At 55.9% G+C, this 25946-nt stretch overlaps 2 protein-coding genes across 2 annotated transcripts in view; both read right to left on the reverse strand.

Moving 5' to 3' along the window:
• Positions 1 to 7025: 7025 nt before the first annotated feature.
• On the reverse strand, positions 7026 to 10060 carry SLC25A1 (solute carrier family 25 member 1). The gene is made up of 9 exons (XM_019634168.1): positions 9842 to 10060; positions 9428 to 9535; positions 9248 to 9347; positions 9023 to 9161; positions 8491 to 8575; positions 8227 to 8331; positions 7938 to 8053; positions 7783 to 7856; positions 7026 to 7336 (listed from the first exon to the last, which is right to left on the reverse strand). Exons 1-9 carry the CDS (start codon positions 9963 to 9965, stop codon positions 7222 to 7224), a joined length of 966 nt encoding a protein of 321 aa, XP_019489713.1. The 5' UTR covers positions 9966 to 10060; the 3' UTR covers positions 7026 to 7221.
• Positions 10061 to 10190: 130 nt separating this feature from the next.
• CLTCL1 (clathrin heavy chain like 1) overlaps positions 10191 to 25946 on the reverse strand; it is a gene marked incomplete at its 5' end in the record, with an annotated part of 68962 nt that continues 53206 nt past the window's right edge. Inside the window, 8 exons of the mRNA XM_019634166.1 lie at positions 10191 to 11185; positions 11982 to 12057; positions 14682 to 14903; positions 18317 to 18487; positions 18773 to 18883; positions 19244 to 19375; positions 23435 to 23584; positions 23667 to 23834. Coding sequence (XP_019489711.1) covers positions 11067 to 11185; positions 11982 to 12057; positions 14682 to 14903; positions 18317 to 18487; positions 18773 to 18883; positions 19244 to 19375; positions 23435 to 23584; positions 23667 to 23834 — 1149 coding nt within the window. The remainder of the gene's footprint in view (positions 11186 to 11981; positions 12058 to 14681; positions 14904 to 18316; positions 18488 to 18772; positions 18884 to 19243; positions 19376 to 23434; positions 23585 to 23666; positions 23835 to 25946) is intronic.

A 25946-nucleotide genomic window follows, 5' to 3' on the forward strand; every position in this document is an offset into this window, starting at 1 on the left:
CAGACACCATCTCTGTGACAGGGACTCCCAAGTTGGCATCTCTAGCTGACCTCTCCCTCTGCTCGAGGCCACCATCTCCCTGGAGTCTGCTCCATGTCTCCATTTCTCTCGCCAGTAAACATCTCCCAGCCATTTTCCATCCTGGAATGGACTCAAGATCTCAAAATCCATCCCTTGCCTGGTATTCTCCACATTGGTTAAGTGGCGCATCTACCCACCTGTCCACCTGGGTCAATGCACCCTCTTGCCACCCGTCCACTTCTGCATACACCCTATCTCTTCACCAGCACACCTTGGTAAGGGGCCCACTGTGGTGCTTTTCAAACGTGCCAGCAAATGATTTGATACTTGATGATCTAGCTAAGGAGATTCCCAGAGAGGATGTTGAGAGAACTGAGCTGCAGAGGGAAATGTTCAATACAAAGAAGCCAGCCTACAGAATTAAACACGTGGCGACCTCATGAACCAACAGTTCCATTGCTAAGGAGTCACCCTAGAGAAGTAAAAACTTCTGTTCACGCAAAATGCTGCCCACGAGTATTTAGAGTAGCTCTACTCACCATCACCAAAGCTTAAAACAACCCAGAAGCCCATCAGCTGGTGAGTGGATGAACACGCTGTGGTCCACCACGCCAGGGAGGAGTCCAGAGTAACAGTGATACCCGCGGCACAATGGATCTTAGAGATATTGTGCCGAGTGAAAGAAGCCAGTCTCAAGTCTCCATACTGTGTGATTCCATTTGTATGACACTTTGGAAAAGGCAACATCAGAGTGATAGAGAACAGATCAGTGGCTGGGTGAGGGAGGATCAGGAGGGAGTTTTTTGGGGTGAGGGAGCGCACCCAAGGAGACGGAGGATGGAAGGGGAAGATGCTGAGAGGGAGGCTGGCTTCACTGTAGCTCAGCGGTCTGGGGCCACCTTGAGTGAGATCAGGGTGTACAGCTTTCTCTTCCAAGGTGGCTCCCATCCGGCTGACACTCCAGAATAGGGATCAGCTACGAGTCACCAGCTCACATCTCGGGTGGAGGGGCTCTGGGTGGGGCCAGGGGCACTTACCCCAGCCTTGCCATGCTCAGCCCCGCTGCTTCTCACGTTAAGTTCACTGCATTCAGATTCCCCAGGATTCTGGTTGGGCACAATTGCTGGGCAAACATAAGGGAGGAAGGTTGGTGGGATGGTTAAGCTGGTTGTGAGTCTGTACCAGGCACCATCCTCTCCCCCTCTCCCAGGAGTAGCTATTGCTTCTGAAGGTCTGGGTGGCTCACCTGATGGGTTGATTTATATCCTCATCCTTGAGGGTCTGAGCCCCTGCGTACCACATCCTCCTCAGCCTGTGCTGGCCTATTCACAGCTGGGTGATGGGGCACCACATTACATCCAGTGGACAGGAAGATCAAATGTCCCTGCTCCCAAGAGCTGGGCCTGATACCCCCACCAGCATGGGAACCCATTTGCTTGCTGCCACGAGGAGCTGAGTGACCTGGCAGCTGTCATAGTTTTTGTTTTGTGTCACTCTTACTGTGTNTAAGGGGCACCTTCATTGATCCACTAGCTGACAGAGCTGCCTCCCCCACCACTTATCTCCAGCTGCCTCTCACTAGGTGGGGCAGGGTGGAGTTGTGCAGGCCTGGGCCTCCATAGCTCCCAGGTAGATCCTTTGTCTCTGTCTGGACTTTCCCATCTGAGAAATGGGGCTGACTGTGAGGAGGAAATGTCCATTCAGAAGGTGCCACTGTCCAGATGTGCTGCCTGTGCTCACTGCTGCCTTCTGTAGGGACATCCACCCAGCCCCCACTTCTCTTCCTGGGTTGCAAATGACAGGCTCTCAGAGTGGGGGGACTCAGAGGCATGACCCTGAACCATAGGGGTTCCCTGGCAGCCTCCTCCATGGGGATGAGGAAAGGCCCTGTACCTTACATGAATCCATGGGTGGCAACAGGTGGCTGAACTGGAACTGGCCAGGAAGGCAGAATTGGGAGGGGATGGCAGTGAAGAGGCTGATGAAAACCTTTTGGTCTCATCCCCTGATCCCATCTGGTTTCCCCTGGCTGAGACTGGGGACTTTGGAGCAAAAGCTGCAGGGGGAGGAAAAGACACAGTCGAAAGTCCTTTTTTCCTTCACTTGGCAGTGACCAGTGTCTGTCTCTCCAGCTCAAGCCCTGTGGAGGGACACAGGTGTGAGCTACTGGACCGGGCTCTGTCCTCTGGGAGGTTAGGTCTGAGAACACAGAAAGGGGGCTGTGTGCGGAAAGGGGAACATATTTCCTACCTGCACATCGGCCAGGCAAGGCCTGAAGGACATTGCGAATTACAGGGTAAAGGTGAGGAAAAGTGTTCAAGGAGAAGGAACATAGGTGCACAGCAGTCTAGGGGTTAAGGAGAGGGCAGGGTGCCACGGGAGAAGTCGGCCTTGGAAACAGGCTTCTCCAGGTGGGGGCGGGGGTCAGGGGTATCCACTCAGGCTGGCGGGTCAGGAGAGGCCCTCGGCAGCGCCCAGCGTGGGCAGTTGGTCGTCGGGGCAGATGACATCAGCGACTTGGGGAGCGGCCGACGTTAGGGGGCTGCAGACTAGGTCGAAGCACTGGCGGTGAAATCTGAGAACCGGGACTGGAGGCAGTGACAGCGAGGAGCTCGGGACAAACTAGCCTTCCCACTCGAAGGCCGAGCGCGCGCAGGTGACGTCATCAGCGTGCGCGGCCCCCCCCAACTCCGGGCGCGGGGGGGGGGCCCCCCTGCTTCCTCCCGGCCCGGGCCTTGGTCGGCTGCCGTGTCACCTGTCTCCGGGGAAATCCACCTCCTTCTTCAGAAATGGGCCCCGAAAGCCTCTTGGGTTCCTCCCGCGCCCACAGACCCCGGTCTCCGGACCTCCAAAGCTGCGTGTTGAGAGAGGCCCTGATGGTCGGCGGCCTTTAGCAGCCGGCCGCGGGGCACAAATAAGCGATGTGAGGGGCGACCTTTCTCGCGACTCTGGCAGCCACAGCCCCTCTCCGGTGACCTGATCCCAACCCGCAGGATAAGCCCCCAGGTCACAATCCCGGGCAGTTGATTTACCTTCCCCCATCACATCACAGCCCTTGGGGAGCCTTCTAGGCACTGAGAGCAGGGGTGCCTCCCCAGGTCTTTGGCAGCCCGGTGGAAGAGGGGGCTCGGGGTGCTGTCAGTCTCTGTAGGGATGCCAGGGGCCGACAGGCAGGCTGGCCAGAGATATTCAGTGGCCCCAACCTGGTCAGGGTAAGAAAACTGCCCAAGGCCAGAGTTTGGGCAACAGGCCACTGTAGACATATGAGCAATGCTTAAAAGCAGAGGGGGTGGCATGGTTTATCCCTTGAGGTCACTTCAGGAGATGACACCCCTGTGGCTGATGGAGGATTATGTGGGAGGTGGCTGTGGCTGGCCAGGCAGAGGAAACAAAAGTGACAACAGTTGGGGAGGGTCAGGGGTCAGGGCCTGGCTGGATCTGACCAGAGAGGAGGTTGTTCTCAGGGATATTTGTGAGGTGGGTGTGGGAGGAGGGGAACTACAAGGCCACACCAGGGGCCACTGCGTTTTCCATTGGTCACCCACATTGTTAGCCTAGGCTATGGATCCTGAGTGTTCTCTGTGGTCTTCCCGTGGTCCTCTGAAGCCAGTTCTCCACTATTCCTGCATCTCCATCCTTGTCCTGGTGTGCCCAGTCCCTGTTCCCAGAACTTGAGGAGCTTCTTAGACCTCCTGATTTTCTTCCCCTTACCAAAGACCCCAACCAGTGAATGTGTGAAAATACTCAGGAAGGAGAAAGTCTGAGAGGAAAATACATTGGCATCCTCAACTGAGACTGTTTGCTATGAAGGCTGAGGGCATGACCCAAAAAACAATATTCTTTGTTGGCTAAAAGGAGACCATTTGTCAGGAAAGACTGTGTGTGTGTATACGTGTGTGTGTGTGTACTAAGCTGATCGCCATTCATCACCTACACAAGGACATGGAAAAACCCAAGGGACACCTGTGTAGTACTGTCACCCAGTGAAGGAAAGGTTCAAGTTAGGGTGGGGGACTGAGGCCTTTGCTTAGAGGGACTAGGGCATCCTCAGCCACACAGCAGTGAGGACAGGGCTGGAGGTTGGCCAAGCCCTGCCCCAGAAGCAGCCACCACTCTAACCTCTGCTCCTTTGCCATTTCTGAGGCCATTAACCCTCCAGGGTACATTCTGTGATCCCAGGCTGGAGGCTGTGCCAGATGGTGAAGGCTGCCTGAGGCTGGAAGCTGGCTGTGGCTTCCAGCAGGGCACAGAGGCTCTGTGGGCAGAATATGGTGACCTGGGATCTCCACAGTCCTCAGCTCATCTCTCTCCTGACAGGCACAGCTACCTCTTCCCTGATACCTATGACCAGGCTGAAAGTCTAGTCTGTTCTGCTTCCTGATTACTTGAACGTCTGCCCACATCTCTGCCCTTTTGCCTCCATTGTCACAAGGGCAGGCAATAGTTCTAGTTCCAGTGGCTCTGTGTCTCCACTGCTCCCTGCCATTGGCCTCCTCTCTGCAGCCTTTGAGGTCTTGGTTACATGTAGCTGGGTTCCCTCCAGGCCCCTTACCTGCCTCTCCAGCTGTTCTCCGTCTGCTCACTTCTCTCCAGCCTTGTTGGCCTTCATCCCAGACACTGCAAGTTCTTTCCTGCATGCAGGACACCCCTTCCCACCTGCCCCCCTTCCCTCAGTTCTCAGCTCTGAGAACTGAGGCTACCTACTTAAGGCAACATGTGAATAGGGGGGGGGTTCCACCAGGGCAGGTGGCAACTCTGTGCTCACAGCCCCAGCTCAATCAACTTTTCTGGTTGGGAAGGGACCCTGAAGCTATGGCAGAGTCCCTGCCCCTTCTAGGGAGAGAGATGGGGACAAGATTGCTCCTGGGTACAGGTCCCCATGCCCTGCTCTCAGCCACAGGCAGCCTCATTTCCTTCCTCTGGGGTGGTGGTGTGCAGCAAATGGATGTCATCCCTGGAGGTCAGTGTAGGGGGAGAAATGAGTCCCCTCAGGGCCCAGCTGCTGGGCTTTGCCTGCTCTAAGAACTACGTGGAACCCCGAGACAGCAAACTAGCCCCTGCAACGCAAAGAAAAAGCTACCACATGTGGGTTTACTCTGTGTTTATCATTGTTCTAAGCACTTGACAGGGATTGTTATTTCATCCTCATAATCCACTGGGATGGGCTCCTGTCACCCCATCAGATTAGGAAACTGAGGTTAGGTGACTGGCCCAAGGTCACACTGAACAAATGAGAAACCAGGGTTCTGTCCCTTCTACTGCCCAGATGCTTCAGCCTGGAGGGCAGGTGCCAGGGGGGGGCAAGTTCCCCTCTTGGCCTAATTGGCTTTGGTTGGGGGCCAGCGCTGTGCATCACCTGTTTTCATCCCCACAGCAAAACTTCTGAGGCTAAGCTAGTGGCCTAGGGTCAAGGCTCCAGCTCTGGTACCCCTCCAGGGTTCCTGCATGTTCTGGTGTGTGTGTGTTGCTGGGCTCTTTCTCATTCGTCATGGCAAAGATTGGCAGGTGTCCTGTAAACACCAAGAGTACATGTCCCACTTCTTCAAAACCCTGTGTTCCCCTTGCTCCCAAGCCCACACTTGGCCCTCAGATCTGCCCCAGACCCTTTGTACCCCTAGGCTCCAGAGATCCCAGTGCTGTGAGATTGCTGGGTAGGGCACCCCGCCCCCCCCCAAAGGAGCAGCTCCAGGAACAGGACCTTCTAATTGGAAGGCCTTCTGTTGGCAAGTTACCTCCCAGTGTGAGCCAAACCCTGCTTGACTTTTACTCATGGAATCACCTGCACAGAAAAATGCCTTCTGCCTCCACAGCCAGGGGTTCCAGTTCATCTTGTCTGTCCTGCTCTCACATCACCTCCACTTGGCTCATATGATTCCCTGCTCCTGATCTGTGGTGGGGGAAGGGGTCCTGGACACCGGCCAGTTCAGGGCTCTGTGGCCTCCATACTCTGCAGGGCTTCCCACCTATGTCTGGATCCTGAAATTCCAGCAAGAGGACACCTTCCTCTGAGGTTCAAGGCTGTGGGGCCAGACGACCCTATGCCCTGGTCAGGCAGCTCCACTTTCTCTTGCCCCAGGGCAGCTGCCTCCCAGCCTGGGTAGTGAGGAAGAGGCCCCTGCTCAGAGCCTCAGGGGACCAGAAACTCAGGGGAAGTGCTCCACAAAGCACTTACCCTCAGACCATTTCACAGAAAACCAGGAGGGAGGAAGATGGGCCTAGCTACAGCTTGAGAGACAGACACGCGCTCAGGAGAGTCATCTCCCAGGCCCAACCAGTAGTATGGGGCAGTTCTCCACTCTGCCCACTCAGCTCTGCCTTCCAGGTGACCCTGAGGCATCCCCTCCAGGGTACTGGCCACAGGCCAGGTCTGGATGGAGCCCAGATGTTCCTTGGCCTGGTACCAGGCCTCTTGGAGAGGCTGACACTGTGGCTACATCTGGCTCACCCACCAGCCTGCCTGCTGTCTGGCTTCTCTGTCCTCCTGCCAATATCCTCAGGTGAGAGGTGGTCCTGATCTTCACAGAGGAGTGGCCATTACTTCCCACCCACAGATGGGCGCATACAGGGACAGGAGGCTGTGACAGGATCCAGTTTATTCTGCCTTGGGAGGGTGGTCCTGAGAGTGGCGGGTGCTACCCTGTCCCAGGCGGAGGGAGGGCCCAAGGGCCAGTTAAGGCCAGTGGCGGGAGAAGCAGGGGGCATGCAGCCCCTGGAATGCGGTGAGGCCAGGCTGAAGCCCGGAGGCAGCTGTGGTAGGCTGGGGCGGGTGCCCCTGCTGCCGAGAGTGGAAGGCACCGGGCTGGGACTGAGCCATGACTACAGGGCCGTGGACCCAGGCCACACGGGCACCCCGTGAAGCGGGGCACAGGGTCACATGACACAGAACATGAAACAGGCACATGGCTCATGAGTACGCACATGGACAAGTGGGCACAGATTCACAGGCTAGAGGGACACCCAGCTTCAGCTGGTGGACACCATGTAAGCACATGGACACAGTGGGGGTGTCACATGGACAAGGGACACACAACACTATGGGACAAACATACTCAATGGCCACAGGGGACAGGCCCAGGCCACGGAGTGCAAGGGACAAGGGAAGGGGACCTTTTGGCACGACTGCATTGGAATTAAGAGAAGAGGGTGGAGGGAACTGGTCTGGAGGCGCCTGGGCACAACCCCCACGCAGACCCTTGTGGTTCAGTCTGTCTTCCACACTTTGTTGAGCAGCTTCACCACCTCATCATAGATGATAAACACGATGGCTACGTCCAGGCAGACACGGCCCAGGCGAGGCACAGTACCCTTGTAGAATCTGGGGTTGGGTGGGAGAAAGAGGTAGGTGAGGAGGCAGGTGAAAGACAGTGGCCCTGGACAGTGGGGGTGTGTCCAGATGTTGGAGGGGCAAAAAACAGGGCCTAAAGGTAAGGACTCCCTAGGGCAGCGGTTCTCAACCTTCCTAATGCTGCCACCCCTTAATACAGTTCCTCGTGTTGTGGTGACCCCCAACCATAAAATTATTTTTGTTGTTACTCTACAACTGTAATTTTGCTGTTATGAATCGTAATGCAAATATCTTTTTGTTTTCCAATGGTCTTAGGCGACCCCTGTGAAAGGGTCGTTCGACCCCCAAAGGGGTCGTGACCCACAGGCTGAGAACCGCTGCCCTAGGGGCTGGCCTGGGGCTGGCAGGGGGTTTGGGGTGAGGCCCACAGGGAAGGCCTGTGGTAGAGACAACAGCTCTGCCCTTTCCCCACTCACGCTTTGGGCCCCTCATTCTTTAGGATCTGCAAGCCGCAGTCCCAAGTATTTCGGTATTTGTGTGCTTCCAGACCCTGCAAGACACCAGCATGCCACAGGACTCAGCAGCCAGCCCTTGTCGCAAGTTCCCCTCCCCCTTCCTGGTCCCATCCCACCTGCATTCGTGTCTTTATCACGTCCAAAGGAGTGTTTCCGAAGACACTGGCTGCACCTGCGATAGCTCCAAACACGCCGGTGATCAGCGGGTTCATGGGCTTGTTGGGATTATCCCCTGGATGTGGGCAGGGTTTGCAGTCAGGTGATAGGAAGGTAAAAGGGCCAGCTGAGGGCTGGGTAGGAGCATGGACCAGGGCCTATGAGGGTGGGGGACCCAGCGCGCAGCACTCTAGTAGGGAAGCTCCAAAATGTTTGGAGATGGGGTCTTTGGGCCGCAGATGCACGTACCTCGATACCAGTTGCGCAGGGAGGTCATGACGAAGAAGCGAATGGCCTGGTTGGATCCCTGCTTTAGCACGGTGGCAGTGAGGCCCTGGTATGTCCCCTTCAGCCCTAGGGACAGGTAAGCATGGGGTTACACTTGCACACAGGTTCCAGCTGGGGACTGCGGGAAATTTCATGCAGGAGCGCCAAGGTGGGTAGGGAAAGTGCAGGTTTTTTCCATCCTGGCTGAGGTCTCAGACCCCACCTGAGGAAGGCCAAGTGGCTCACCTTGTTCCCGCACAATCTCCCTGACCCCGTGGAAGAATCCTCTGTATTTTGGGTTGGGGGAAGTCTGGTCATGGATGAACTTCACCTAAGAGAGGGAAACAAAGGAGCTGGCTCTCAGGGTGTCACTGCAAGGGCACATTTGGCCTCTGGCTTGTAGGCCCAGAGCCCACCAACGTCAGGGTTGGAGGTGCAGCTCTTCACCTGCAAACAGGGCCACCCAAGGTCACTATGGGAGTTGAAGCCCAGAAAACAGGAGGGCGTGCCTCACTAAGAAGCCTCTGCAATTATGTCTACTGGTATTGTCCACAGCTTGGGCAGCAAACATGCAATATGTTTTCTATTTATAAAAGTGCTTTTTAAAAACTTATCATCTTTCCACTGCCTTCCAGACAGAGTTCAGCCTCCCAAGGCAGTTCCCCATGCACACCCTGCGCCCTCTCCTGCTGACCCTCCCCACCTGGATGTCTCCACAGGGCACAGGACCACCCCAGCTCCCCTCTGCATGCTTTGTCCCCTGCAGGGAACTTCCCACCTTGATGGTCTCCATGGGGCACACGACCACTACGGCCTCAGCCACGCCAGCGCCCAGGCCGCACAGCAGTCCCCGCGTGCTGTCCAGTCGTCCCTGGGCGTCCCGCATGTGATTGCTGAGGAACTCGAACATCCCGAACCTTGGGGCCGGAGGCAGTGGGGTGAGAGGCGCTGCTGCCACCCATGCCCCCCTCCAAAGGTTGCCCCCGCCCCAAGTCCGCCTCACCTGACAGCCGCCTTGGGGATGGAGCCGTAGAGCAGGGAGCTGAGGCCTCGGTACAGGCCCAGGACGCCATGGCTGCGGACCGTCTGCCGCACGCAGTCCCCTGGGGGAGGGGGCGGTCAGCGACCCCTGAGGCCCCCGGAGCCCGCCCCCTGGAGCTCCCCGCCTTCGCCCTTTGCTTACCAATGCCCCGGTAGCGCGGTGGGTGCGAGCGCTCGTCCAGCTGCAGTTGCGTCTTCACGTACTCGGTGGGGAAGGTGATGCAAATTTCGATGCCGCCCGCCAGGCCGCCTGCGGAGACCAGGTACCCGGGTCCTGAGACCCCTGCCCCACCGCCCCGCCCGCCGCCTCCCAGGTCCCTCCCCCACCCCGGACTTTGTCCAGCCAGGTCCCCACGCCCCGCCCCCGTTGTCTCGGCGAGGCACGGAGGGGCGACACGCAGGGCCAGCTCCCGCGCGCGACCTGGCTGGGGACCAGGGCCGCGCCCCCGGCCCGACCCGGAAGCGGGGCGGAGCCTTGGCGTCCCGGGCCCACCCGGAAGCGCGGTGGGGACAGTGGGGCGGGTGGGCTGGGGGTCCGCGTCCCCGAGGGGCCCACCTGCCAGGATGGCCTTCCCAGGGTGCGTCAGCTTGGCCTTTCCGGGCGCGGGCGCAGCGGCCGCCAGAGTGCGGGGCGCGGCCATGGCGGGAAGGCGGGAAGCGGGAGGCGGGGCACCCGGCATCGGCCGCGGGTCCGAGCCTCCTGCGCTTGGCGCTGTCCACCGAGGCGGTGGTGGCTGCCGGTTATGTCTGGGGGCGGGGCGGCCGCGTCAGCTCCCGGGCTCCGCCCCGCGTGGTCCGAGTAGGGCCCCGCCCCCGCCCCGCCCCTCGTCGGCTGGGAAACTGAGGCCGGGGCGGGGACGTCAGCCTAGCCAATGGCCGAGCCCTGTCTCCTGACAACCGCCTGCGGCGAGGCTGGGGGCGGGGTGCTTGGAAGGCAGCGCTGCGCCCGGCCCGGAGCTGTAGGTCAAAGTGCTGTCTCCTAAGTCCGCCCGGACATCAAACGAGCCGGGCGCGGGAAGGAGCGGGCTTGGGGTCCGCGTCTGCCTTGAGCGCCAGGGTCCCCGGAGATGGGGGTGGAGAGACATGTGCGCTAGCCCCATCCTCGCTGTTTGAGGGTTTGGCCTTCCCACACCGACGGGTAGAGCGGTTACCACTTCCCTTACAGGATTTACAGCTCCGTGCCGTGCACACGATCGGGAAAACCCCTCCAATACACCCTGGCTGTATCCTGACCTAGGTAGCTTTTCTGGGCGGACGCAGGTCCCCCACCCCCAGAGGTCCCAGCAAATCTCCTGTCCCCTCCTACCCACACCAGCACCAAGCAGGGAAGCTTTGCCTTGATAAACTGACTTTAATATTCATGATCGGCAGGAGGCTCAGAGCCAGGTTAGACAGTCTGTTCAACTGTGTCTGCAAAATGACCTGGAGAGGGCAGCTCTGCCAGTGCTGAGTGAAGAGAGGGCGCCCATTCCCCCAAGCGCCGTAGACCCCTTGTAGACAAGAACTCCCCAGGATGCCTGGCTCCAGCCAGAAGGTCAGGAGACTCGAATTGACCTCCCTGTCTGGCGACTGGAGATGGCTGGTCTTCTTGGGTTGTCAGGGGCTACCTTGACCTTCCCATGTTCTGGGATGGCTCAGTGGCTGCCATTATTGGGTCCCAGCAAAAATAAATAACATCCAGGTGTCTCCGCCTTTCATCAGGGTCCTCTGTACTTCTGGGGTGACACGCTTCTTGGAGAGGTTAATAACTCAGCAGAGGGAGTGTTTCCACTGAGCACCCACTACACGTTGAAGCTGTACATGGGAGACTGGGTGAAGGCGGGAGCAGTGGCATAGCCATAGGGGAAGCCAGCAGGGGGTGGGCCTGTAGCGGGGTCTGCTGTCAGCATCAGCTGCTGGCCTGCAGAGGGAGAAGCTGAGGGTGAGCAGGGTTCCTGCTGCCCCCGAGTGGCCAGGGGCCCAAGGAGCAGGGCTGCAGACCAGCCCAGACCACCCAGAGACTGAGGCACAGAGAGCATGGTGCCTGGAGGCAAGGACTGTGGGAGCTGCTGTTGTGGGGCCAGGCCCAGAAGCTGCCCAAGCTAGAGAGTAAGCTCGTCCCCAAGTGGGGCACTTACTTAGCTCCAATGACTGGGTCTCACTCATGCCCATCAAAATCTAAAAAAACCAGATTGACATTAATGGTGGGTAGGTACAATGACCTCGGAGGAGCACACAGTTGGTGGGAGACTCACGCGCTGCGTGCTCATATTACAACCTCAGGCCTAAGTTAGTCCCCAAGCGTACTCCAGGACCCAACAGCCTCTCTGTGCAGTGGACACCAAATGATCCGTGTGCTCAATGGCCAGGCCATTCAGGCAGGCTCTCAAGCGCAAAGCCAACAACAAACAGCCTTACTGTCAGGGGCCAAGCAGGGCAGCACACAGCAGCAGCTCACAGCGAGACAGTTGCCAGGCACATGGAGCAGACAGGAGCACTCCCACCAGAAGGCAGTTGCCTTCAGATCAAGGAGGACAGTGGCAGTGAGTTTTCAACATTCTTGGACCACTGACCGTCTCTACACCTGGCAGCCATCATGGTCCTTCATCCCCCACCCTGTCCATTCCCGCCCCAATCTGAAGCCCAGCCAGGGAAGGGCGGTATGAATTGCGTCCCCTCCCTAGAGGACAGGAAACGGGCTATAGGATGCCACCTACCAAACAGGAAAGGGGTGGGCTCCACTACATGCTCCTCTCGCTTGTGTAGACTCTCTGAGGCGTCCAGTCTGTCCACCTGCAAAGAGGCAAGAGCACATGAGTGTCTGCCTGACAGGCTATATGCAGTCTGAGCCTGGAGGCGAACTTGGGAGGCAAGCACACAGCCTCCAGTAGAGTTAGAACTGAGGACAGGCACACGGGGTACTGCTGTACCAGCAGTGACCACTGCCTCCCTCCACAAGGTGAAGCCTCTGTAACCAGGAGATGGGAGTGCCCAGCAGGGCAATGGTGAACTCTAGCCGCTGTTCTAGCCCACCAGTTTCCAAGTGGGCATTTGGCCGCCAGGCACATGGGAGCAGTGGGCTGTGACTGCAGGCTGCGAGTGTGGCATGGCTCACAGGACTGAGTCCTCCTCTGGACACAGGGATACCGCCAAGACAATATAGTGGTTCCTGCTTCCAGCCATTCCAGGCTGTCTGCCCCTCTTAAGGAGACTAGTCACCTGACACCTGGGACCTTCCACCTGGCATGGAGGATGTACCACCTGAGAGGTGAAGCTGTGACAGCCATCTGAGGACAAGCTGCACACTGCCCTTCCTCGAGCCTTCATCACATGCTGCTCTGTGCAGTGCTCACAGGCTGGCACAGACAGATGGAGAAGGAACAGAGTGAGGTGGTGCCATGGAGGACATAGGGCGGACAGCACTGTGCTAGTAGGGGGGTAACAACTGTGTGTCTGGGCCTCCTAAACAAGCACTTGAGTAAGAAAGAAGAAATAATTATGTGGCCCATGTACAATCAGGTCTGGGAGAGACAGCTCTGACACCAGTCCTGTGCACTCCTCTCATCTTCCTTCCATGGGACCCGGGTGGAGGGGAGGAAGGAGCAGGACAGCCATTCTCTCACAACCTGTCCTCTGCCTCAGCTCGCTCTATTGGGAGAGCCTCGGAAGTCGGAGGGTTCTCAGAGGGATGGCCTTTGAGCTTTGCAGATGAGTCAAGAGGCCCAGGACCGAGATCTCGTCAGGAAGGGGCTGTGGCCTTCCTGTCTGGGCCTCTCCACCTCAAAGCAGTGTCTCGTCTGCTGGGTCCCTGCCCAAGCCAGCAACCAGCCCACACCCCACCACTACCTCAGAAACCCATTCTCTCCCTACCATGGTAGGCACCTAGTTGGGTGCTGGTGGAGGTACAGGGGGCAGGATTGAGGGAGGCACCATGGGAGCCCCTGCCTTCTAGGACTAGGGAAGGTGTCTGGGGACCCCAGGCCAGGGGACACGGTCCTTCCAATGTGGCCCATGCACACTGTACCACCCTGGCTTAGCTGGGTGGCCACAGTGCGGACCAAAGTGACAACAGCTGCCAAGATGAGCCTGTCATTTGCCACAGAGAGGGAGCATACTCCCCAAGTCCTCGGGGGGGGGCGGGGAAGGGGAGTCCTGGGGGCCCAACCCCTGTAGCAATGAAGGTCTAAATGGCCAAAGTTCCTCTTATGTTAACCCATGGACCTCAACAACAGGAAGAGATTCAAGCCACATTCTTCCTTCTTTATGCAGGGGCTCAGAACAGAGTATTTCCAGGTTAAGACAACTTCAGGGTGGAAAAAGCAGCCCATTGTGGATAAAGCAGTTTCCATGGACAAGCTCCACAAAGCACAGACACCTCCTGTAGAGAGCTGTAGTCCACTGTGGCTGAGGAACCAGGGACCCGTGCAAATTCAGTCAGTCCATGTAGCTCAGGCCACATGGCCAGGGCTGCCCCTCCCGGTCCCCTGGAGGGGCGGTACCCTCCCACTCACATGTGCTGTGTGGATGGACACACCCTAGTCGTCCCTTCTCCTGCATCAGGGTGATGGCCTGGAATGGCCCTGGGACAGCCCTTGCCAGGGCCTGGGCAACTCCCAGGCTCTGGAGGCAGCAGGCAGAGCAAGTCCTTGTGGGCCAAAGCTGGCAGCCCCAGACACCTCAACCCCCACTATACTTCCTATTTCTTCCTTAAGCCCCTGGGAGGCCTCTCCCTTCCCTGCACACTGAAAGAAGCCGCAGCTGGTGGCTTCTTGGCATTGTGGGGTCTCCATCTGGCTGGAAGAAGGTTAGGTATATGGCTATATGGGCAGGTAGGCACTGCTGAGTGATGGCTTTCTGCAGTCTCAGAAAGAAATCAGACCAGACGACATGGGTTCCTGGACAGTGGCTACAGGTAGGCCCAGACAGTCACTCCTAGGGCTTTGACACCCAGGAAGTTAAAATCAGACACTGCCGCCTCATTTAACAGCTCATCAACCTGCAAAGAAAGCCACAGTGGGACACTAGGGACACTACGTGACATGTGGAGTGGCAGAAGCAATGTGCCAAGATATGAGTATGGCCAACACATGAGTATGGCCCCTGGGCCAGGGAGATGTGGATCTGAGGCCCCCCTTTACCTGTCAGCTTTGGACCTGAACCCCACAGTCTATAGGTAGAGGGGATGACTGCTTCCCTTGTCAAGGTGTTAAAGGCTTAAATACGTGTTAACATTCTTATTAAGTGCCCCTCTGCTGGCCAATAGCTGGTGCTGAGAGGTAGGTGGCCTGCAGTGTGTGGAAGAACTGCTGTGAGAGTGGCAAACTGGGCTGGCTCCCAGTGGGCCACCACAGGGCCTCTGCAGACCAGGGTCAGAGTCTTAGCCAGGGGCCAGGGAGCCATGGCAGGCAGGTACTTACTTTGCTAAGGTACTCCCTCATCACCTGGATGAAGTAGGGCATGGCCAGGTCCATCAGGTTGTGCCTCCAGGCCAGCTCTAGCACCACATCCGGGGGAAGCAGGTCATAGCAGGTGAACAGACAGGCTGCGAAGCACTCCTGCTTGCCCTCCTCCAGGAACCACTGCAGCAACTTCTCAGCCAGCTCAGCATCCCTTGACTCTGCAGCGTGCTGCATGGCGTCCTGCAACCGAGGCAGATGCACAGCTTGGCCACCCTGCCATCTGCCACTTGAGGCACTTTCTGGCTGAAAGGGCATAGGAGCAAGTGCCAAGCTCCATGAAAGCCCTTACCTCACTCAAAGAGGGTTCCCTGTGCCTCGGCTGCTCTCTGGCAGATGAAGTACCATCTCCAGGAGGGCTGAGGAGGGCACCGAACATGGTCCTGGCAGCTGGCCCTTGCAGAGCTGCTGAAATGCCCAGAAGGAGGTGGCACACACGGTACAGATGCCCTGGGAGATACACTTCAGCCTCAGAGCCTGATGGCATGCAGAGGGAGTGCATGAACACTGAAAGGATGGTGACAATGCCAGCAAGGCCTGCTGTGAAGGCCAGCGTTGCTATGATCAGGGCAACAGCCAGCTATATCCTTCTAGAATCAACATGGAGCAGCTATGAAGGACACAGCTAGTGCTCAAGAAATAGAGATTTGCTTTTTCTTCCCGACATAAAAAAGTCCCTCAAAAATCCCTAATCACTACGTTCATACTTGTAAATATCTTTGTCTAAAATAGCGGTTCTCAACCTTCCTAATGCTGCGACCCCTTAATACAGTTCCTCATGTTGTGGTGACCCCCAACCATAGAATTATTTTTGTTGCTACTCTATAACTGTAATTTTGCTACTGTGATGACTCGTAATGTAAATATCTTTTTGTTTTCTGATGGTGTTAGGCGACCCCTGTGAAAGGGTCGTTCGACCCCCAAAGGGGTCGGGACCCACAGGCTGAGAACCGCTGATGTAAAACATAATTTATAAAATCATCCCCACCCAGTGAGTAGTCATCAGTAAATTAGCAATTTCTGAGTCAGCTCCCTTAGCCTCCACGACAACCCTCTGCACACCTGACTGATGAGAGGCACAGCTGGTGCCAAACACAATTTGGTTGCCACTAACTGTGAATGCTGCTGCCCAGAAACAACGGTTGGCTGCCATTGTGGTCACTGCTCCTCAAACCCACTCGATCACCTCTGACATGAGGTGCTGAGGTCTTTCTGGAGACTGAAACGAGACCCAAAGGCCAGCACCTGGAACCCTGCCCCTTGCCCCTCCTCCAAGAAGGATCCACTCCCACCTGCTTGCTGCTGTTTTCAAGTCCTGCCTCTTCATACACTGTTCATACAAAGGCACCAGGTCTCTTTCTCTCTCTCTTTTTTTTTTTCATCAGAGTCAGTGGATACTCAAGTGAAAACTCCAGTACACCTTCAGGTCATGTCTCCTTAGGCTTCTGATGCCACCGTGCTGCTCTCTGTCCTCCAGCTGGGCCTACTCCTGGCTGGTCTGTCTTCTACCCGTACCTAAAACCTCTTCCCTTCCTCCACAGGCTTTGGGGACTACTAGCTCATGAACTTGCACAGCTTCAACTGCCATCACCAGAAAGTGGATGTTTCCAGAACCTGGCAGCTTCCTAGAAAACTCAGGTGCAGTGAGTCCCACAGATGATCCCTGTCTATGCCCTTCTCCCACAGCCAGGAACTAAGCACGAGTCTGGGATTCTCCCACACCTGCCCACTTCTCATAACCACACTGGCTGTGTCACTATGAGGGCATCTCTCCACCTCCTCCCAAATCATTGCTAGCTCCTGACAGGGCCCCACTCCAGCCCCTTGCCCTACCATTTCTGGCCTGTGACTTTACCTCTGTAGGCTCCTGTACTTCACTTTGGGCATGAGGGGCCCCTGAATCTCTCGCCTGTCTGTGCACCTGTGTGTGGGCCCCCTAGCCCTCACCTGCCCGTGTCCTGACACCTTCCCTCACACCCTGCCTGTCCCGCTGTTCCTCAGCAGTCCAGTTACTGTCTCCTCCGCTCAGCTGGTTCCTCAGGTAGAGTGTGCATACCTCGAGGTGTTCACCCCTGACAGCTGACAGCCCACCGTGCTGTCACATCCACCTCTGCACTCTGGAAAGCATGCTTCTTGCTGCTCCACGACTGTCCCAGGAGCCAGTGGTGACGACTCATCATCCCGGGGTGGCATGCTGTGACCTCCCACTCTCCTCGGACTTTCACCCAGTGTGGGCCCCCTGCCGGGGCACTGCTGAAACGTGCGCGCGCACTGTGGGTTCTTTAGCACCACCCTTGCCTCCACCTACTTGATGTAGCACTGAACCCTAAGGTGTGACAACCAAATGTCCTCTGGGGGTCAAAGTCACTCCCAGCTGAGAACCACTATGCTGGAAAGTATGCCAACCAACTTTCTGCCAGTGGCTTTGACCTGGGTTCTCTTCCTGGGGCATACATACCACTCTGAGTGGCACTGCTGGTTGGAGGAGAATGGATTGCCCCTCTGGCAGTGCTCACGGCACTGCTTGCTCACGCACTTCCTGCCCCAGTTGGTGAGGAGCCTGTGCATTCAAGACCCTGGTGTGTACCTGGCAGGACAGGGCCGTTGTTGACTCCATCCCAACCCAAGCCGGGGGCAGATTCGTTCCGGTGTCAGAGCCCCGCTGCCACCTTCCAGGGCCAGCACCTGAACACTTTGACATGCTGTCCCACAGCTTCTGTGGCATTTTCTTTTAGTTCCTCTACAGGGGTCCTGCCGGCATTCCAGGAAGAACCACAAACACTGTCACTAAAAGCGAGGAGATATCACCTAACAGCCCCAAACTGGAGGTGACAACTTGGGGAGCAGCTCAACATGCCCTGGTCTTAGCCCATGTGCCATGAGAGGGAGATGCCTGTGTTGGGCAGAGGATGGCAGCTGTCAAGTGTCCTGGGAAGGTATTCAGGAGTGCTGAGGACAGCTCTGGGAGGAACACCCTCACGTCAAGCACATGGCCTGAAGAGTGGTTCCTGGGGGCTCCTGGCACACAGAACCCTTGGAAGTCAGCTCAGCCGTGCACAAGGTTGTGCAACTGCACTTTGCCCCACTGGGGAGATGCCAAGCAAAGTGATGGCAAAGCCTTCTGGGCCTGGGATCTCTCCAGCTGCCTACCCTGACTAGCAGATGCCTGGACTAGGATCTGGACCCGAAGGTGGTGCCAAGCCACCACTCAAGAGCAGAAACAAATATTTTGAACATGATTTTTAACTAAGGTGTTTTTAATTCCCCAAATCTTGATAGGAAGCAAAACAGGTGCCAAGTGAACAATACCATGCTGTGTTTAGGGAGAGTGAAACTCACATATAACTGCTGGGAAAAGACAACTGCATGAGAACAAGTATTGCAAACCAAATAACTTTTCAGGGCTGTAAGTTAATGACAGATAATGATCCTCCAGATTGCTCCCACCTCTTAGCTGATGTTCTAAAAATGCTGCCCTCTAATTTCATCCTTCCTGCCCCCACCGCAAGGGTCTCCTGGTGGAGGGTTGTGACCTTCCCCACCACCAACCCCAAGCATCGGGAAGCACACAGGGTGGGTAGGGCACTGGGACTTACCTTGTAGAGATGATCCTTCTTGCAGAGCTCCACACTCTGGGCCCACCGGTTGTTGCCCTTGTACAGATAAGCGGCAATGCGCCTGAACTCGATCAGCTGGTGCTTCTCCAACCGCTGCGCCAGGGCGATGTTATCGAAGTTGTCATAGGCGTCAATAGATGCTCTCAAACCCTAGGAGGACATGGCCTTTCCTTGGGTGAGGGGTATGGTGAGCAGGCACCAGGCATTACTACTGACTGCCACCTCAGCCTCAGAAAGGCCCCTGCCCATCTACCCGTGGTGCTCCTTGGGGCACACACCCCCTCCTATGCAAGGGCAGCCTGCTGAGGACACACTGGCTGGTACAGACAGGAGGATCTCTCCAGTTCCTGAGCATCCAAGGCCAGCGTCATGGGTCCCAAAAGCACAGGAGAAGCTGCTGCTGCCTCCTGCCAGGGCTCCTTCTCCCACACCCACCTGATAATCCTCCTCTTCTGTCAGCAGGTGGTTGAGGGCCTCATTCACACTCTTGTTGTTGTGGCTCTGGACTGACCGCAGATAAGGCTTCACCAGAGGCAACTGGCCTGCCTGACATCGGGAGAAGAGAGGGCACTCAGACAAGTCTTCAGGAAACCACTTGGCTGAAAGCCCCTTGACACACTGATGGGCCAGTGTGTACAGCCCAGCTCTAGCTCTCCTTAGGACACCTAGAACCAACCAGCTCTATGCGCACTCATGCAAAAAGGGTTGCCTGGGTTACTCAGCAGATGCCAATTTCATCTATGGAATTTATAGCTGGCACGCAAAGCTGTATCTGAAACTTAAATCAGTTTGATATACTTAATCTTTAGATTGTCTGGGGGTCAATTTCAAAAAGTTTATTATGGTACTACCATTCAGATGACTGTGGCCCCCACATGCCCTTCTCTGGGGTTCTGGCTGACTCACCTTTGCAAAGAAGCCCACAGTCCGGGTGTGGTCCAGCCGGGGCGCCAGCACAATCAGCAGGTCATTGATGAGCAGGGGTTTGTAATCCAGATAGAACTGCAGGGCTTTGTAGTAGAGCTCCACATTGGCAACCTGCAGGTGGGTGGGGCAGAGCTGGGGTCAGTCGTGCGGTCCTCACCCCCACCGCTGCCTCAGATGCTGCACACTCCTTCTGGTCATGACCACCTCTTAGAAGACTGGGCAGCCCTCCCAACACACCCCCTTTCCCACCCCTGTGACATTTTTCTCCTCAGCACTTGCTAACCGATGCCCTAAGATGCAGGCTTTTGTTTCCTGCCTCACCTGGCACCCACCCTGTAACTGAAGTGGCCAATGCTCAGCTACTACCTGTGGAATGAATGAAGGTAGAAGCCAGAATATACACAAGGACCAAAACATGGTTTTATCCAAGCAAGATTCCCCAGCCCTCCTCAGGAGGCTCAGCCTAGCCTGAGCTGCAAGCAATGCATCCTATCACATCCCAGATACTCTCCAACAAGACACTGCAGTGCTCAGACTGGGGAGCCTGGCCTGCAGAGGGCTGAGTTGCTCTGGGCTGACCCTGTGATCCCGGAAAGGATGTCCTCCAGGTTTGCTGACTGCAGGGTCTGGCATTCAGGGGAGATCAAGGTGGTTTCTGCCCTCCAGTACGACATGTGCGGAGGTCCAGGGGTGCACACAGGGCACAGGATGCTAGAGCTATGCTGGGTGGAGGGGTGGGTGTGGTGGGAGCCCTCCAGCCACCCTGGGTTCAGGTGAGCCAGCAGCAATGTGGGGCCCAGGGACGTCTGCAGACCAAAAAGGTGGAGGAACAAGACTGTCCACAGCCTCAGTTGCCACTGATACTCTTGCTGGTCCCTGATAGCTTTACCTCCTCTTCATTCCCTGACTCGGAAGTGCCCCTATCCATCCAGAGCACTCGCTTCACCACAGATTCTAACCTAGATGGGCTTGGGGGTCCTTAGTGCCTGCCCTCAAGGGCACAGAGGGGAGTGGTGACCTTCCCTGCCAGGCACGTTTGTATCAGAGCTCTGAAACCTGTCATTCTTCCAGGCTGGCCCTTTTACTCAGCATCAGACTAGACTAAGCAGAAGGGGCTGTCAGGATGTAAGGTGGGGTCAAGAGGCTCAAGTTAACCTTCAGTGGTGAGTTGCCTCCTCTAAGCCCCACTGGCAGGCCCCTGCCAGCAACACTTGTAGGATGACTGTGGGACAAGAGAGGATTGTGTAAAAGGATAAGGCCATCTTGCTGAGGCTCTCCCTGGGTGCATCCTGTGCCCCTGGAGAGGTCTTGACCTTCTGCAGGCAGGAGAGCAGGCAGAGGTGGTGGTGGTTAAAGGAGTTTCCTCCTCAGGGCCACACAGGACAACCTGCTCTCCCTGCCTTTTAAACGAGTCCATGCAGCCTTCACGGAAGCATGGCCAGAATGCCCCATGTCTCTCTGGGTGGACAGCTTAACAGAACACAACTTGCCATGCTCTCTTCCCTTTCCTGTGATGACCATAAGGCTGGACAAGAGCTGGCCCAGCCACTCTGGGTGGGCGGGTCCAGAACACGTGTCCTGTTGGGCTGAGCTGCTCATGTGGAGGCACCTGGTGCTCTCAGGATGCAGCAGTTTCACGACCCTCTGGGCTGACAGTTGCTCCTGTTGGCGCACTGGCGACCACGAGGTGCCCTCCTCTGGAGCAATGCACCAGGATGGGAGCACTGACAAGGCCACAGCCACCGCCATGCCTATGGTGTGCATGTTGCACACCCTGTCTCCATGAAGCCCCGGGCCCAGGACAGGGCATCAACTCTGTTTTGCAGAAGAGAAAACCAAGGCTCAGAGATTCTGTCCAAGCTCAAGGGTGACCAGCCAGTGCACTCTGGTTCCTAACACGTATTGCACTGCTGTATGCGGGGCACCTGCCACCAATCACTTGGTAGGCAGGAAACATTATGCATACTTCATGGATAGGGTAACTGAGGTTCACAGTGATGACACCAGCCCAAAGTGACAGAAACAGTGAATGACTGAGCCAGGATGCCACCCTGATCTGTGTCAGCAAGGCCCCTGCCTGGCCCTCTACCACACAGCCTGGTAGCTGGGTGATTACAACATCCTCTCATGTGTCGAGTGTGGACCATGTCCCCTTTGTCAGGCCACCACACCAGCTATTGTCCTTCATTCCTCCTCTCCTCCACAAAGCAGGTGAAAGGAATCTGTCTCCCACATGCAGGAAGGCAGAGACATCAGTGCGTCACACTAAGAACAGGACTAGGCCATTAGCTGCACGAACACTGCTCTCCCATACGACACAGTCTCATCTGTGAGCGTGAAACCAGACCTAAGACTCCGTGCTGACCTCCACCTCTCCTCAGGAATCTGCTGATCCTGACCACCACCAAGGTGGGCCTCATGCAGGCCAGATGTCCCTCAGTCACCTGGACAACCACAATGTCCAGATCCTACTAAGAAACAAAAAGCATTGCCACCTCAACCATGGCATGTCATCAACTTTAAAATGCATCCTGGGGGCCGGCCGAGTGGCACGATGGTTAAGAACTGGCTTGGGATGCCAGAGGGCCCCGGTTCGGATCCCACATACGAGGGCCAGTGACACTGCCCTCCACAGCTAAGATGCTGAACAACAGCTCAACCTGGAGCTGGGCTGCTGAAGAGTCACTGGTCACGGTGTAGGCTGCAGCCCCTGTGGCAGTGGGTTGCCATGGGCTACCGTGTGTGGCCAGCAGCCAGCGAGAGCGGCCAGCAGCCACAGTGAGCAGCCGTCCAGAAGCCGGTGACTGATCTGCCTCGCCCGGGAAGAGCGCAATGGTGGTGCCAACTTGGGCCAGTGAAGCAACATCCTCCACAACTAGATTTAAGAACAAAACGACAGAAACTTGTCTGTTCCCATCCCCCCAATTCCCCCAAAAAAATCTTTAAAAATGCATCCTGGTATCAGAGGAGTTAAATGTGAAAAAAAGAACTGATCAGGTATGAGTTTTCTAGCATGTTTTTCACATGTGCCAGCGCACAAGAATGCGTGATCTGCCACCTTTCCACCAGCAACCGGAAAACCCCATTCAGGGTTGGACATCCTGTCAGACAGCCAGACTTCACACCACCACGCCGATTAGTGTGGACATGTGTGACCTTGGGGCTGACTGTTCCTTCTAATAGCTCCTAGTAAGAGTGGGTGCTGAGACCTGCCTGGGTGTCTCTGCCCAACACCAGGCCTGCCCTCAGCAGCCATATGTGGAACAGAAGGCAAACGACCCCGAGAAGAGGAGCCCACGCCCCACCTGGGAGTGGTGGGATAAACACGCAGTCAGAACACTTCCTCTACTGGCACACAGCAAATGGGAGAGGCCTGAGGGCAAATCACCCAAGGCCACTGAGACAAAACAAGGACACTCAAAGCAAAAAGCCCAGGAACTGAAAACAGAAAGCTTCATCCTCTTACCATCTAACATGCATGCAGAACTCACAGGGGAGGAACAATCCAGAGACCAGAAACACAAAATAGCAGAGAACCACGTGATGCTTGAACTCAGACCTGACACCTTCTAACAGTTTTTGGCGGCTGGTGTTAGCCCAGCTAGGCTATAGGAAGATGGCCACAGCTGGGAAGGGTGGACGCCCAGGAGCAGACCTGGGCTCAGGCCTCCACCTGGAAGGTGTTTACTGGCACTTTGTCAGGTGCCTGCAATTCTCTGGGGCTGGCAATTTTGGCGGGAGAGACATGAAGGAAAAAAATGTCACGTGGTGAAAAATATATATATAAAAAAAATACAACAGGAAAAAGTGGTAGACAGGGTCTGGGGCTGTGAATCCTCAGCTGAAGGGGGCAGAAGGAAGAGCAAACAGCAAGGTCTGGCTGCAAAGGGCCCAGCATGGGAGCATGGCAGGGAAAGTGTGGTCCTGAGAGGCAGGAGGGGCAGGCGGGGCTGCAGTGGCACACTGATTTCCCCTGCCCTCAGCCTAGCTGTGGGGGTCCTAGGCCAGTCATTACCCTTCCTAAGCAGTTCCCTTTGTGCAGACAAAATCACCACCAACTGAGCAGAGGTGTAAGCATGCCTTGGGGCGGCACACTGGTGTTCATTCCAGGGCCCCAGGACAGGCCTGGCAGAAGCAGGCAGGAACTGGCATGCTCACGTGCCTTCTTACCTTGGCAATGACATCTTTGAATTGCCCTTCTCTCCAGGCATCAGTAGGGTGACTGATCATGGTGAGGACAGCATTGTCGTACTCCTCGTACTTGTCGTAGAGGAATACCAGCTCCGCCCAGAGGTGTGCCTGCTCTGCGGCTCTCAGCACCTGGCAGGATGGCCGTGGCCGAGGGTCAGGCTGCTGCCACATGTGCACATGGTAGCCAGAACCTCTAGGAAGGCCGGATTACCTTTGGGATGTTGACACGGGACCAGAAGAGCTCCAGGTGCTCTGGCATCTTCTGCGGCTTGAACTTGGAGTAGAGGATGGCCAGCTCTGTGAACATGCCCATGTGGGCCCGCTCTAGGCCCAGGGCTGCCTCCAGCAGGGAGATCAGCTCCTCAAAGTAGCCCCGATCCTGACAGACCAATAGCCACGCTTGAGGTTGCGATAAATACACCTGATAGCAGCCTCCCTAAGGCAGAGCCCACTCCCAAGGGAGGAAGGTGTGCAATGGCTGCAGCCCCTTGTGCCTAGTCCAGGGGTCGGCAAACTGCCACTCCTGAGCCACATACAGCTCTTTGGGTGTGTTCTGTCTCAAAAGTTTGCTGACCCCTGGAAGAGCCAATCTTGTCCCTCACAACAATTTAAACATTATTCGAGAGCCATAAATATATTTTTACATAATCACATTATGTGAATAATATCCTTTAAAAATTTTATAAATGAAACTACGATAGTTTTATTTTCATTTTCAATTTTACTTCAGAGCCACATGTATGTACCCAAAGAGCCGCATGTGGCTCACGAGCCGCAGTTTGCTGACCCCTGGTGGCTCTTCGGTCTCAAAAGTTTGCCAACCCTTGCTCTAGCCCGAACTCCCTCTCGGTCGTCCACCCTGGTTACAACCTGCCCAGCAAGCCTGAACTCTTGAGTCTTACTGGCTTCCTTCACATTAACGACCATAAACTTTACGGACCACCCCCAGAGGACTATTTCACACCCTCCTCATTTCCATCTTCACTCTCTGCAGATAACCTTGCTGCTTCATTGAGAAAATGGAAACCATTAGAAAAATGCCATGTCTACCCACTTTCCAACACCTGTACCGGCGTTGTTTACAGGCACGCCTTTTGTGCTACAACCCACCAGACTGGAGCTCTAAGTCCCATCCCTCCCACCTACCACGGCCTGTGCACAAGCAACTCCTCCCTTTCTCTTGGCATGAGCATCCCTCTCTACAGCTCACCTTCAGTAAAATCCTGCTAATTCTCTATCCCAAAATGCACGTTCTTGACCCCATGTCCCATTTTTCTACTCCTCTTTGGAGCAAAAACTCCTCAAAAGAGCTGTTCCCATTTCTCTTCCTGCTCTCAAGAACCTACCCAGTCAGGCTGTCTTGCCCCAGGACTCATGGTCACCAGTGTCCTCTACCCTTAGTTCTTCTCCTGCCACCTGCTGGGCAGCAGGACCCACCCATTGACTACGCCCCCTCCTGCGTGCACCTGTTAATCTGGCTGCTCAGAAATATCCTCTCTGGAGTTCCTTCCTACTTTACTCCAACTCATGTGGGAGGCCAGGCTCAGTCTGTGGCCTCTTCTTTATCTACACTCACCCCAGGTGATCGCAGTCAGGCTTTGTGTGCCCTTTATATGCCAATGGCTCCCATTTTATTTCTTTAGCTGGGTTTCTTCAATGAACACCAGACCCTATTTCCCACTGTCTACTTAACAGCTCTACATGAACATACAACTGGCAACTCAAACTCAGTCGTATGTTCAAAACTGAATTCCTGTCCTTCCCTCTACAAAGCCCCCACCTTTAGTCTTTCCCATGCCCACTGGTGATAACTCTCTACTTCCAGTTCACACTAAAAATAAATGGAGTTGTCCTTGACTTTTCTCTCTCACCCCACACCCAATCCACTAGCATATCAAGTTGGCTGTACATTCAAAACATGCACCCCCAACCTGATCACCTGATCAGTTCTCACCTCCACATCACCATCACCCTAACTGCTCTCCCAGGTCCCACTTGCCCCTCTGTCTGCCCAACCTTGAAGAGTCTGTTCTCAGCACTCAGGCCAGAAAGGCCTCCTCTATCTTCAGGTCCTGCATGCTACCTTGAGTACAGCCTGAGTCATTCATGATGGCCTTGGCCCCTCACCTCTGTCCCCCGCTTAAGGGCCCTTCCTTGAATACTTGGCATGTTCCTGCCTCTGGACTTTGCCCTGGTAACTGACCCTTTCCTCAAACATCCCCACAACCAGGCCCTGTGATTTCTCCAGGTCTCTGCTCTACGTCACCCTCTCAGTTAGTGCCACTTTGAGAGCTCCTCTATGAAACTCCACCCAAGCACTCCTAGTCCCTACACCTGCTCCATTTCCCCCATAACTCATCACCTTCAAACATGTTTGTTGGGCCGGCCTAGTGGCACGTTGGTTAAGAGCTGGCTTGGGACGCCAGAGGGCCCTGGTTCGGATCCCACATATGAGGGCCAGTGACACTGCCCTCTACAGCTAAGATGCTGA

Source organism: Hipposideros armiger, unplaced genomic scaffold (genome assembly GCF_001890085.2).
Source record: "Hipposideros armiger isolate ML-2016 unplaced genomic scaffold, ASM189008v1 scaffold_1529, whole genome shotgun sequence".
In the NCBI taxonomy this organism is placed as follows: domain Eukaryota; kingdom Metazoa; phylum Chordata; class Mammalia; order Chiroptera; family Hipposideridae; genus Hipposideros; species Hipposideros armiger.

Coding starts and splice junctions, on each gene's coding strand:
- SLC25A1 (XM_019634168.1), bottom strand. CDS start 9,965: ATGCCGGGTGCCCCGCCTCCCGCTTCCCGCCTTCCCGCCATGGCCGCG. Junction 9,348..9,427: donor ACCGCGCTACCGGGGCATTG/GTAAGCAAAGGG, acceptor CCCCTCCCCCAG/GGGACTGCGTGCGGCAGACG. Junction 7,857..7,937: donor TGATAAAGACACGAATGCAG/GTGGGATGGGAC, acceptor GGTGTCTTGCAG/GGTCTGGAAGCACACAAATA.